Source organism: Pseudophryne corroboree, chromosome 10 (assembly GCF_028390025.1).
Source record: "Pseudophryne corroboree isolate aPseCor3 chromosome 10, aPseCor3.hap2, whole genome shotgun sequence".
Classification (NCBI taxonomy): domain Eukaryota; kingdom Metazoa; phylum Chordata; class Amphibia; order Anura; family Myobatrachidae; genus Pseudophryne; species Pseudophryne corroboree.
Window position 1 is genome coordinate 166703817 of NC_086453.1, and position 13066 is coordinate 166716882.

Genomic DNA, 13066 nt, shown 5'->3' on the forward strand with positions numbered 1-13066 from the left:
ACCTGCCCTGCCATCATCTGAAGCAAGAAGTGGTAACGAGGTGGAATTCAACCCTCTATATGCTTCAGAGGTTGGAGGAGCAGCAAAAGGCCATTCAAGCCTATACAATTGAGCACGATATAGTAGGTGGAATGCACCTGTCTCAAGCGCAGTGGAGAATGATTTCAACGTTGTGCAAGGTTCTGATGCCCTTTGAACTTGCCACACGTGAAGTCAGTTCAGACACTGCCAGCCTGAGTCAGGTCATTCCCCTCATCAGGCTTTTGCAGAAGAAGCTGGAGACATTGAAGGAGGAGCTAACACGGAGCGATTCCGCTAGGCATGTGGGACTTGTGGATGGAGCCCTTAATTCGCTTAACAAGGATTCACGGGTGGTCAATCTGTTGAAATCAGAGCACTACATTTTGGCCACCGTGCTCGATCCTAGATTTAAAGCCTACCTTGGATCTCTCTTTCCGGCAGACACAAGTCTGCTGGGGTTGAAAGACCTGCTGGTGACAAAATTGTCAAGTCAAGCGGAACGCGACCTGTCAACATCTCCTCCTTCACATTCTCCCGCAACTGGGGGTGCGAGGAAAAGGCTCAGAATTCCGAGCCCACCCGCTGGCGGTGATGCAGGGCAGTCTGGAGCGACTGCTGATGCTGACATCTGGTCCGGACTGAAGGACCTGACAACGATTACGGACATGTCGTCTACTGTCACTGCATATGATTCTCTCAACATTGATAGAATGGTGGGGGATTATATGAGTGACCGCATCCAAGTAGGCACGTCACACAGTCCGTACTTATACTGGCAGGAAAAAGAGGCAATTTGGAGGCCCTTGCACAAACTGGCTTTATTCTACCTAAGTTGCCCTCCCACAAGTGTGTACTCCGAAAGAGTGTTTAGTGCCGCCGCTCACCTTGTCAGCAATCGGCGTACGAGGTTACATCCAGAAAATGTGGAGAAGATGATGTTCATTAAAATGAATTATAATCAATTCCTCCGCGGAGACATTGACCAGCAGCAATTGCCTCCACAAAGTACACAGGGAGCTGAGATGGTGGATTCCAGTGGGGACGAATTGATAATCTGTGAGGAGGGGGATGTACACGGTGATATATCGGAGGGTGATGATGAGGTGGACATCTTGCCTCTGTAGAGCCAGTTTGTGCAAGGAGAGATTAATTGCTTCTTTTTTGGGGGGGGTCCAAACCAACCCGTCATATCAGTCACAGTCGTGTGGCAGACCCTGTCACTGAAATTATGGGTTGGTTAAAGTGTGCATGTCCTGTTTTGTTTATACAACATAAGGGTGGGTGGGAGGGCCCAAGGACAATTCCATCTTGCACCTCTTTTTTCTTTTCTTTTTCTTTGCGTCATGTGCTGTTTGGGGAGGGTTTTTTGGAAGGGACATCCTGCGTGACACTGCAGTGCCACTCCTAGATGGGCCCGGTGTTTGTGTCGGCCACTAGGGTCGCTTATCTTACTCACACAGCTACCTCATTGCGCCTCTTTTTTTCTTTGCGTCATGTGCTGTTTGGGGAGGGTTTTTTGGAAGGGACATCCTGCGTGACACTGCAGTGCCACTCCTAGATGGGCCCGGTGTTTGTGTCGGCCACTAGGGTCGCTTATCTTACTCACACAGCTACCTCATTGCGCCTCTTTTTTTCTTTGCGTCATGTGCTGTTTGGGGAGGGTTTTTTGGAAGGGCCATCCTGCGTGACACTGCAGTGCCACTCCTAGATGGGCCCGGTGTTTGTGTCGGCCACTAGGGTCGCTTATCTTACTCACACAGCGACCTCGGTGCAAATTTTAGGACTAAAAATAATATTGTGAGGTGTGAGGTATTCAGAATAGACTGAAAATGAGTGGAAATTATGGTTTTTGAGGTTAATAATACTTTGGGATCAAAATGACCGCCAAATTCTATGATTTAAGCTGTTTTTTAGGTTTTTTGGAAAAAAACACCCGAATCCAAAACACACCCGAATCCGACAAAAAAAATTCGGTGAGGTTTTGCCAAAACGCGTTCGAACCCAAAACACGGCCGCGGAACCGAACCCAAAACCAAAACACAAAACCCGAAAAATTTCAGGCGCTCATCTCTATTAGCTTCATTTTACACTTACAGTCAGTAATACAAAGATTAACTTTCTATAGACATTAAAAAATATGAACAGCATATAATTTGTTTTACAATGAAGAATGTATAATAGCTAAAGATGTGCATAGAAAAATCAAGTGGGTTCATATGAAAACTTCAAGAAATAATAATAATTTTAGTTATATAGCACTTTTCTCCTGTAGGACTAAACATTGCTTTACAGAATTCAAAAACATGATACATTGTACAAGGATTAGCTGGAAAGCAAATAAAAATATTGCAGGGTTGGTGCAGTCATTTTGGACAATAACTTCAGATTATATATTCCACACATGAAAGGTACCAGAAGAGGCAGCCATAGTGGGTGCACTATGTAGGATTACCCTGGGAGGATAGGTTACTCCTAGAAAAGATGACACAAAATGGGTGTTTTCATCATACTAATGCCCAAAGTGGGATCCCACCATAACCATCAGTTCCATGTATATTTCATCCCATCCACGAGTGCACCAGGATGGAGAGTCAGAAGAGGTATAGCATACAGTGGGGATTACTGGCAGAACATAGTGCGATAAAAGGCATTGATTAAAGCCAATAGTAGTGACAGCATAAGAAATTAGTCCAGCAATATAAGAGTCCAGATTGTAACAATGAGAGCTGATTTCAGTCCGAGAGAAGCAGGTCCTTTGATGCAGGCTCCTGAACCCCAAATGCACAGTCCCAGGGGAGGTGTGAAAGTAATACCAATGGAGAGCAAAGGCTGTACACACAGTCTCAGAGCAGGCAATTCCTGTATCTCCCCACATAATGGTGGTGTCAACACATTTATGGCCCTGAGACTGGCACTCTAGATACAGGGCCACTGGCAGGCACAGGAGCCAGGAGGCATTTCCCAAAATTTATCAGGAGAATTTTTCTGCAGCGTCAACAGTGACTAAACAATTGCTTGTTTTTAACAACACTAAGAGGCCTATTTATTACTTATTGGGTTTAGACCCAAAGTATAGTTTATTACAGAAATAAGAAATGAATTATCCCCAAAATTTATAAAAAAAAACGACTTACTGTATGTATGGATGGGTGCTATTCCCAGCTACAGTATGTGTTAGGAGTGCAGTCATCACTAATGCATCCCTTCAATTCTTGATCTGGAGCCAGCAGCACTACTGCATATGCACAGTAATCAGACAGTGCATGTGAGAGTGGAGATTCTATGGAGGAATTCTGCAGATCCCTCTCTTGGTAACCTTTGAAATCCATAGCCCATAGACTACAATGGCTAATGAAGATGTGCTAGCTACCAAGTCTCAGCTCCGAAATGCTTCATAACACTTTGGGGGCTACTTTTGAGGTAAAAAAATAAGGGATCGAAGCAGATATCGAGAATTTCTGCAGCAGATTCCTGTAGATACTGTACATCTATGAGATACTAAATATTTGCAGGCAGCTCTCAAAAACATGTATTATCCCACAATGATTCGAACATAAATAGGCCCCCAGGTTCTTATAAAACTAACTTACAACTGATGTATATTCTCATCTGTGCATTGATATATCGCAGTTACAGAAGTTAGTTGACATGTTTGATTGATATATATTGCTTTTTATGTGTGACACATTCTTATGTACAGATGAAGCCTCCATTATCTTTGCCTGCCTAGTCGCAGGCGTGTACTCCCGGCGTGACTATGTGATCCATTCATCCATTCAGCGCTTCTCTGTCCGGGCGTGTGGCCAGAGACGCTCTCCATTCAAGTGAATGAGGGGCATCTCCGTCCGCGCACGCACAACCATCCAGACGGAGACGCTCACAGTGACTAGGTGCACCTAGTCACACACGAAGCAAAGATAACGGAGGCTCCATCTGTGTGACAAAGATTATAATTTATTGAATAGATTAGAAGTTGATTATGGAATAACACAGTCTGATTGCTGGCTCTGTGGTGGTAGCCGATCACAGTCAAATGGCCATGACAAACCAAGTCGATCTAGCTGTGTGAAACATAAATGCATTGCATTTAGACAAACTGAGCGACATGGCTGCAATACGCCACCATCAGATGAGCAACTGGGAGCCAGCAGGGCACACAATAATGGACGCATAGCAGGGAAACATGGCAGTTCCAGAAGGATCTGTAAGGGTAAAATAAAATGATTTTAATTAAAACATTTTACATATTTTCTCTATAAGACATGTCTTTAGGTGTGTGAGATAGAAATAGAGAAATACAATAGATCATTTCCTTTCTGCTGCTGTATCTAACTGCCTAGCATATCAGGACAATGTAGTCCCTACCATGATGTCAGAACAGGGATCTCAAATACAGACTGTTGAAAGGATTGCAGCAATAGTATACTGCAATATGACATTGTTATAAGAGACCATAGGTAGATGCTGGGGGAGTTTTCAGTTGCCCAAAAACCCCCTCCTCTTAGCCAGTGGATTAAATTATGACCACAGTAGCAATAGTTACTAGAGCTACCACCACAATTACTAGAGCGACGTCGCCTAGTGTTTCCCCTCCCGAGCTGGGGCGGTCAGCAGCAGTGCATATATATTGAGCGATATGACGACCATATCGCTCAATGATGTCATGACGCCTCCGGTCCGTGCATGCAGCTCTTGGACGACAGTGCAAATTGAGCTGCATGCACAACCGACAGCAAGGGTCGTTACTGACCCTTGGGGCAGTGTATCTCTAGTCGTCGCCGGCATACACACTTGCCGAGAAAAGGAACGACGATGCTCAGAAAGGGTGAAAATGAGCGATGTACATTTTCTTGGCATGTGTGTATGTACCTTAACCTTTTCATGACCAATTATGTTTATATTAATTAAACGTTTGATACAACCAATACCAGGGGTTCCCAGCAATGGTACACTAACAGTCCAGGTTAAAATAGCCATACTTGAGCACAGATAACTTGATTAGTTCTTCAGTTATGTTAACCATCTATACTCAAGCATGCATATCACTAAAACCTAGACAGTTAGTGCACCTTGAGAACTGGGGTTGGGAAATACTGGCCTATACCATCTACACCAGGGCTGGCCAAACCGGTCCTCGAGATCTACCAGCAGTTCATGTTTTCCAGGCCATCTGTAGATTTGTCAGTTAGGAATGAATGCAGCACATCTTAATTAGTAATGGCTACACCTGTGCACCAGCTAGGAGGTCTGGAAAATGTGTACTGTTGGTAGATCTCGAGGACTGATTTGGCCAGCCCTGATCTACACCTTTTGTAGTATTAATTATTAACCACTTGCCTGGCATGGTCGCATCAGATGTGACCATACCAGCAGGTGTTTTACCTGACCTGGTTGCACAGGATGCGACCAGTCAGATAAACAGTGATTGCAGCTGCAGGGAAAAGAAACGTCCCTCTGCTGCTGCTCTCAGGTCCCTCTGCCTCCCTGCACCCTCCTCCCCTCAGTGTTGCCGTGCTGCCGATCACTGATGATCAGTCAGCACGGCAGGACAACAGCAGCCGCTGGGAAAGTGTAAACCAACACCCCCGAGCATGTACCTAGCAACTGTCTGGGGTGTAAAAACTAACGTTGCAATGTTACCAATGTTCCGATGTTTGAGATAAATGTTTTTTGTGTTTTTTTTTTAAATGCAAAATAGAATTTGTAATACTTTCTTTTTTAAATAAAATCATTTTGTATAAGGTTAAATTCATGTTCTTCACCTAATTCACTCATAAAAAAACAATTGTCAGTTAAGTGGTTAATACTGATTTCTCCGTCTAGAAATCCTGTGTTTGCCCCTGTAAACTCCCTAGTTTCTATATAATTCAGCTAGCCCACCAGAGTGCTTTTTTTTTTTTTTGTAAATAAACTTTGTCAGTTGTATATGCAACCACAATGCAAGCAGGGAAATGTATATATTCACCTCTAATGACCAGAGTTGTATGCATCTTGCAGTGCCCCCACCCCATATCTCTACACTTGGGACCTGATTCAGAGATGTATGTAAATGCACAGATAAGGCATCCTGGCACTGCCGACGACACAGGGGAACCTGGCAGAGTCCACAGGCATGATGGTCGGCCTTGAACCTAGAGGATCAAGTCCTCAACAACCATTATTGCAGAGATCAGCAGTGGCCACAGGTTCTGCGGTGGTGGGTTTCTGCTAGTGCACTATGGGCACAATGATTCCATGGCCCATTTAAAAAAAAAATGGAATCAAGCTAGCCATGGCTTTGTGTAATTGCCCCACCCCTTTGGGCTGGTTTATATTAGTCAGTGCGATGGAATGATGAGAGATGATCAGCAGTGAAGGAGCAGAAAAGAGCTCCTAAATGAAGAAGATGCTGAAATTCCTGTTGGGGAGGGCTGCAATGCAAACAAACATAATATCACCCACCAGGTAAAGATAGGGAAAGAAGGAGTCAGAAGTCCTGAGGGGTGGCGTCCATGCAAATGAGCTTACTTACACAGGCCGTCGTTCACAGAGTTAAGATGGAGCATGAAGATGTCGGAAGTTCTGGGATGCAGTGTTCATTTAGTAGACATATGGAGAGATTTATATCCTACTGAGAAAGATTACACCTGCAGCATATAGTACTTTTTCCAGAATTGACTTTATAGTAATTTCTTCCACTTTTCTGCACATAATTTCGGAAGCGTACATTGAATCAATCAGTCTTTCTGACCATGTACTAGTATGGGCTATCTTTCACATAGTCAATGATAAAGGGCCATATAGACAATGGAGGTTCCCCTCTCACCATTTTCTTTCCCTCAAATTTTTTTAACAGACTGGATTCAGCTTAAGAGGAATTTTGACTTTACCATCTTGCCATGATGAATCTGACCTCCAACTATTTTGGAAAAGTGCCAAATCTGTCTTCAGGGGAGCCATTTTCTCTTATAATTCAGTGAACATCAAGACAGTCTCTTACATTGTTATACAAATGACCCTAAACAAAGCTTTCCAACAAAACAAATCTAACCCTTCCTCCCACGCTAAACACTCCAGAAAGCTAAAACTAGTTTTGAGGAGTATCTCCAAAATATGGGGATCTTTTTAACATTAATTATCAGTTTAATGAGTTTGGAAATAAGACACGGCACCTCTTGATCAATTTCCTTAATGACACATGCCCTCCTATGGTTGTGCACCCTCTATGAACCCCTTATGGGTCCCTCACTTCCTCCTGTGTAGAGATCATGGAGGTCATTCTATGTAAATTTATGCCCCATGGCTGGATCATCCTCTACCCTCATCTCTCCGTCACAGATCATGTTGCCAGAAGCCCCTGCCCACCTCCGAACTATCAAGCCTCTAAGCCTTCACCACCATCTCCTGTTGACTAGGACAATATCAATTTACAGACCTTCTTCAAGCTTTGCACTAATATTATATATTTTTCAAAACAACCAATGCTAGTCAATGATTTAAAGTGTCCAAAGGCCCATGCCCAGATGGTTTGAGTGTAGATTTCGACAAAATTCTCACCTCAGAATAAGGAATACATTAGTGTCTGTGTTCAATCGTATATCAAGTAAGACTATCCTGGTCTACTTCAACTCAGCTATTTTAAAAGTCCTCTTAAGTATAATAGGGTTCTGTCTCTACTAGGATCTTACAGGCCCATTTCCCTCCTATACCTAGATTATAAAATCTTTGCAAAGAAAGATAAAAAGTCATTCTGACACATATCTTTCACTCAGACCAGATGGCTTTATTTAGGTATGTCACTCATTAGTAAACATAAGAAAAGTACTGTCTGCCAACCATTACACTAATGCTCAAACTCACTCCCAACCTAATATTATCTCTAGATGCTGAAAAAGGCAACACATATAAAACCTCAAATATGTTTGTCAAAATGAATGGTTTCCTTTAATTCCAGTAGCATAGCTGACCTGTCTGCTTTCTCCCTATCAATTTTCTTTAGGTACACCAGTGATTGGCTACTGGAGAGAAGTACATACACTGACACTAACCTCAACAGGGCACTTTTTACTCCATTTTCCCCCTCCCTGACCACCTCTAACTTTAAGGTTCACAACAAATATTTTCAATCCATAAGGCTCACTGCCTCAGTTTTCTGACCTACAACAACCTTACCACTTCTCCTGACAACATTTTTACATGTATCTGTAAGTCTGCCATTTCATCACCTCCCTCACCACAAGTTTCCACACCCTAGTTTTCTGATTTCTTCTTCTTGTTAATGACTTTCATTACATTCAGCTGCTATAAAACCAGACTCCTGTTCCTAAGCCTCACAAGCACTTTGTCCTGCTCACCTTGGGGCAAACTGCTTATATGTTGGCAGAAAGACATCCCCTCTTTGAGCTCCATTGATTGGTTTACTTTGACTCATAATGATCTGGGGTAATTAGCTCTGTATAGGGGTGTATTGGTGCTGTGTCTAGGTGCATGGTCCAAACACAGCTTTTCAGGTAAATAAATGAAAGTAAAGCTTTACTTGCAGCATAAATTAAACAAAAATAAAAACTGCCTAGCCCACACTCATGTCACTTCTTTTCCCCTTACTATACTTGGCAGCTAGTCTGCAAACAAAGTCTTACGTGCTTCTTGCTGGTACTGTATATCACAGGCTCCAGCCTGGCTAGACTGCCAAAGTTATTAATATACAGTGTCCATTTTTTTGGTTCTCCCTACCCCCTCTAGGCATAAGCAAAACTAGACATTTGGTAATGGGTGGTCCCACTGCTATTTTTGTAGAAAAATAGGTTCAGGAACTCCTGGGGGTGGGCAGAGCTGTGGGTAATATGGGAGGAGCTATTCTTTTCAAGAAGAATTTTCACGTGCCCCCAAAAAAGGGTGTGGCCTCACTTTGGCTTTGCTGAAAGAGGCATGTCCTTTTTGCAACCCATACGCTTAGACATTACATACTAAAGGAAAAAACATCCTGATTCATGAACCTTTCATTATTTGTCATTTTTCCTCCTTATAGTAATGCCCATTACACATTATGCCACACACTGTAATGGCTATTACACATTATGCAACACAACGGAATGCTCATTACACAATATGCCACTCACCATAATGCCTATTACACATTATGCCACATACCATAATGTCTATTACACGTTATGCTACACACCGTATCACCCATTATGCGTTATGCCACACACCATAATATCCATTACATATTATGCCACACACCGTTGTGGCTCTGACACCATTTTATGCCTCACACAATAATGCCTCTTACAAATTATGCCACACTTCTAATTTCTTTTAAATTACCTGCTTGTTATCAGGGGTCTCATGTTCGTTGCCTTGTTGTCAGGGGTCTCATGCTCTCGGTTTCATGCTCATTGCCAGGTGTCTCATGTGCATTGTGAGTGGATTCATGTGCGTTGCCAGGGGCTTCATGCGCATTGCCAGGGGCTTCATGCGCATTGCCAGCGGCTTCATGTGCATTGCCAGGGATCTCCTGCTCTTTGTCAGGGGTGAGGGCAGGTGTTGGCATCAGTAAGCATACCGCTAGCCTCCACAGTGGACTGAGACATGCTGGGGGCAGCGGAAGCACTTCTATCCATAACAGTGTAAAAAAAACAACTCTTAAAATTACCGTTACCGAGTAGACATACAATAGATGTCAAATGTGACCTCTAGCATCTGTCTCCTCCCTGGCAATGGCCATTCTTGGTGAGTTTTTTTTTAACACTGCTATGGACCGAAGCACTTCCACTGCCCCCAGCGTGTCTCAATCCACTGCAGGGACTGTGAAGGCTAGTGCTATGCTTACTGATGTCCGCATCCACCCTCCCAAACTGGTGCGAAAAATATACCTGGTACTACCATTACATTTATGGTGATCCGGCTTATGGGTGGTCCGGTGTACCCCTGGAACACCCCCTGGGTTCGCCTCTTCCTGTAGGTACAGTATATGGGCAAAAGTATTTGGCCACAGCTGTTAATTAGTGAATTCAGGTGTTTCAATCAGGCCCGTTGCTACAGGTGTATAAAATCAAGCACCCAGCCATGCACTTTCCATTTGCAAACATTTGTGATAAAAAATGAGTCATTCTGAAGAGCTCAGTGACTTCAAGCCTGGTACTGTGATAGGATGCCACCTTTGCAATAAAATGGTTTGTGAAACTTCATCCCTTCTGGATATTCCACGGTCAACTGTAAGTGATATTATTAGAAATTGGAAGTGTTAAGGAACAATAGCAACTCAGTCACAAAGTGAAAGATGACATTAAACCACAGAGCGGGGTCAACGACTGCTAAGGTGCGTAAAAGTCGCCAATGCTCTGTTGATTCCATAGCTGAAGAGTTCCTTAACTTTCACTGACATTAATGTAAGCACAAAAACTGTGTTGTGGCAGTTTAAGGGAATGGGTTTCCATAGCTGGGTGTGTTGTGATAAAAGTGGCCCAATTTGCAATAGGATTATTGATTACGAATGAATGTATCAAAAATTGCATGCAGGAACAGATCTTGCAAGAAAGCTGTGTCCCTTCAATGTCACTCCGCACACATATTGGTGCATTTTTTGTGAAAAATACCCCAACTTTTGCATTGTGCCACTGCCATTGCTGCTTCCGGGTCTCCGCCCATTACAAATGCCCCCTGTGCTGCAAACCCCCACCCAACTATTCATACTCACCAGACCACGGACTGATGAATGGAGGGCTGCCAGTCTTCAGATCCTCTTCCTCCTGTGACAACCTGTGCTATAAAGTGAGCTGACGCTCATCGAAACGCCAATCACCAGTCTCTGGGTCTGGTAAATATGATTTTTTTTTTTTACTTCTTTTTTCAAAGTGATCAGCTTGTGTGTAAATTGGACAAACATAGATGCACATACTGACTGGGTCCCTGCACAGCTTTCTCTGTTAGCGGGCAGATAGAGCTGTGCAGGAGGCCGCATTTCGCAGTGAGCCCTGTGATTACGCTATCTGAATATGGTGTTATTATCACCGGGCTTACAGCTGTGTTTGTTTATTTTACACATTTTTTTATTTTTTAGTAAGTTTGGCCAGATTGTGATCTGGTTACTAAAAAAATGAGAAGTAAAGGGTTTGGAGCAGTTTTTCATGAAAATGTTCCAAAAGCCCTTAATTATATTCAGGTCATGCTAAAATAAATTGAAAAGGGTATGAGAACACTAGAGATGAGCGGGATCGATTCCTCACAAACATCCCGATCCAAGCTGGGAACCGAGTCCGGCTCGGGACTTCACGCTTACCTCTGATCCCAAAACAAGGTAAAACATCATCCCGCTGACGGAATCTTGCGGGTTTTGGATTCTATATGAGTCCCTGTGATCTGCGCCATCTTCACTCTGGCTTTGGATGTTGTGCAGCACGGATGTGTCCGTGCTGTCTGTTGCTGTAGGCTCACATTTAGGGGCTGCTGTGACATCTATCCAAGGGGCTGCTGTGTCATCTAAGGGGCTGTTGTGTCCTCATACAAAGGCTGCTGTGTCCTCCAGGGGGTGCTCTGTCAAGGGGGTGCTCTCTGTCCATCCAGTGTTACATTTGCCCAAGTGTTACATTTATATATATATATATATATATATATATATTAATTCTATTTTGTGCTATACACCAGTATACATCCAGAAGTTGCTGCTGCATCTGTCCTTCGAGGGGCTGCTCCATCCATTAAGGGGTGCTCTGTCCATCCATCCAGGGGTTCCGTCCCAGTGTAAATTTAAAATAATGAAAGCTAAAAGCAAAAAGCCTAACATTATAATTATTTAAAAAATATATATTTTTTTGGTCGTGATGTACCCCAGTGTACTATACAATTTTTATTTTGTATTCATAAGTACTGTGACTATTATTTACTACTGATACCCACGTATTGTGAGATGCTGTCGGTGAAGTCAACTGCAGTGTGTAATTATTATATATATTTCTGATTAATTTGTGCAACACTGTTACTGTACCCCACATCATATTGATAGAAATGGAGGACAAACAACTGAAAGACCAGGAACCACTTCCTACTACTAGTGCTGAAGCTGCTGCCACCAGTCATGACATTGACAATGCAAGTCCGTCAACGTCATCTGCTAAGGCCGATGTCCAATGGCGTAGAGGGCATGTAAAATCAAAGAAGCCATATTTTGCACAGTGGAATACTGAGGCCATAACAACTATGCTGGTGTTAGATGTGTATCAAGTTTCCACCATTAGGGCAGTGGGATTTAGACAGTTGATTGACGTACTGTGTCCCTGGTACCAAATCCTGTCTAGATTCCACTTCACTAGACAAGCTATTCCCAGCCTGTACAAGGACTTTAAAAAAGTGTTATCAGTGTCCTCAGAAATGCCATTGTACCCACTGCCCACAAGTATAACAGGGCAAACTAAAGACTATTTGACTGTGAGAGCCTACTGGGTAGATGTATTGCCTCGTGCAGCAGCAGCATCACACAAATACCAACTCATTCAGAGGCAGGTTATGCTGTGTATCACCAGTTTCAGTAAGAGGCACATACCTGAGAGCCTCTTAAAAAAAACTCAGGGAAATCATTGCACAATAGCGTACCCCACTTGGACATTTCTCTGGATTTGTAATATCTGACAATGCCAGCAATATTGTGAGAGCATTACATCTCTGCCAATTCCAACATATCCCATGTTTTGCTCACACAATTAATTTGGTGGTGCAGAATTTTCTTTAAATGACAGCGGCATGCAGGAGATGCTGTCAGTGGCCAGAAACATTTGTGGACATTTCCAACATTCAGTAACTTCATGTCGAAGGCTGTAGCACCAGCAAACACTTTTGAATTTGCCCTCCCATCAACTAAAGCAAGAGATAGTGACGAGGTGGAATTCTACCCTTTATATGCTTCAGCGGATGGAGAAACCGCAAACGCCATTTAAGCCTACACATCCACCTATGACATAGGGAAAGGAGCAGGAATGCATGTGATGGTGTTTTCCAGCAGGGTCAACAAATTTTTTGTGAGGATCTGAAAAAAAACAATAATTTCAGCCACAAGTGGCAGTCCATGTCG

At 43.2% G+C, this 13066-nt stretch overlaps 1 protein-coding gene across 1 annotated transcript in view; it reads right to left on the minus strand.

Annotated features, from left to right (window-relative positions):
* Positions 1-3820: 3820 nt before the first annotated feature.
* MFRP (membrane frizzled-related protein) overlaps positions 3821-13066 on the minus strand; it is a 211523-nt gene continuing 202277 nt past the window's right edge. Inside the window, exon 9 of the mRNA XM_063941743.1 lies at positions 3821-4223. Within this exon, the coding sequence (XP_063797813.1) occupies positions 3999-4223 (225 nt within the window). The 3' untranslated portion in view covers positions 3821-3998. The remainder of the gene's footprint in view (positions 4224-13066) is intronic.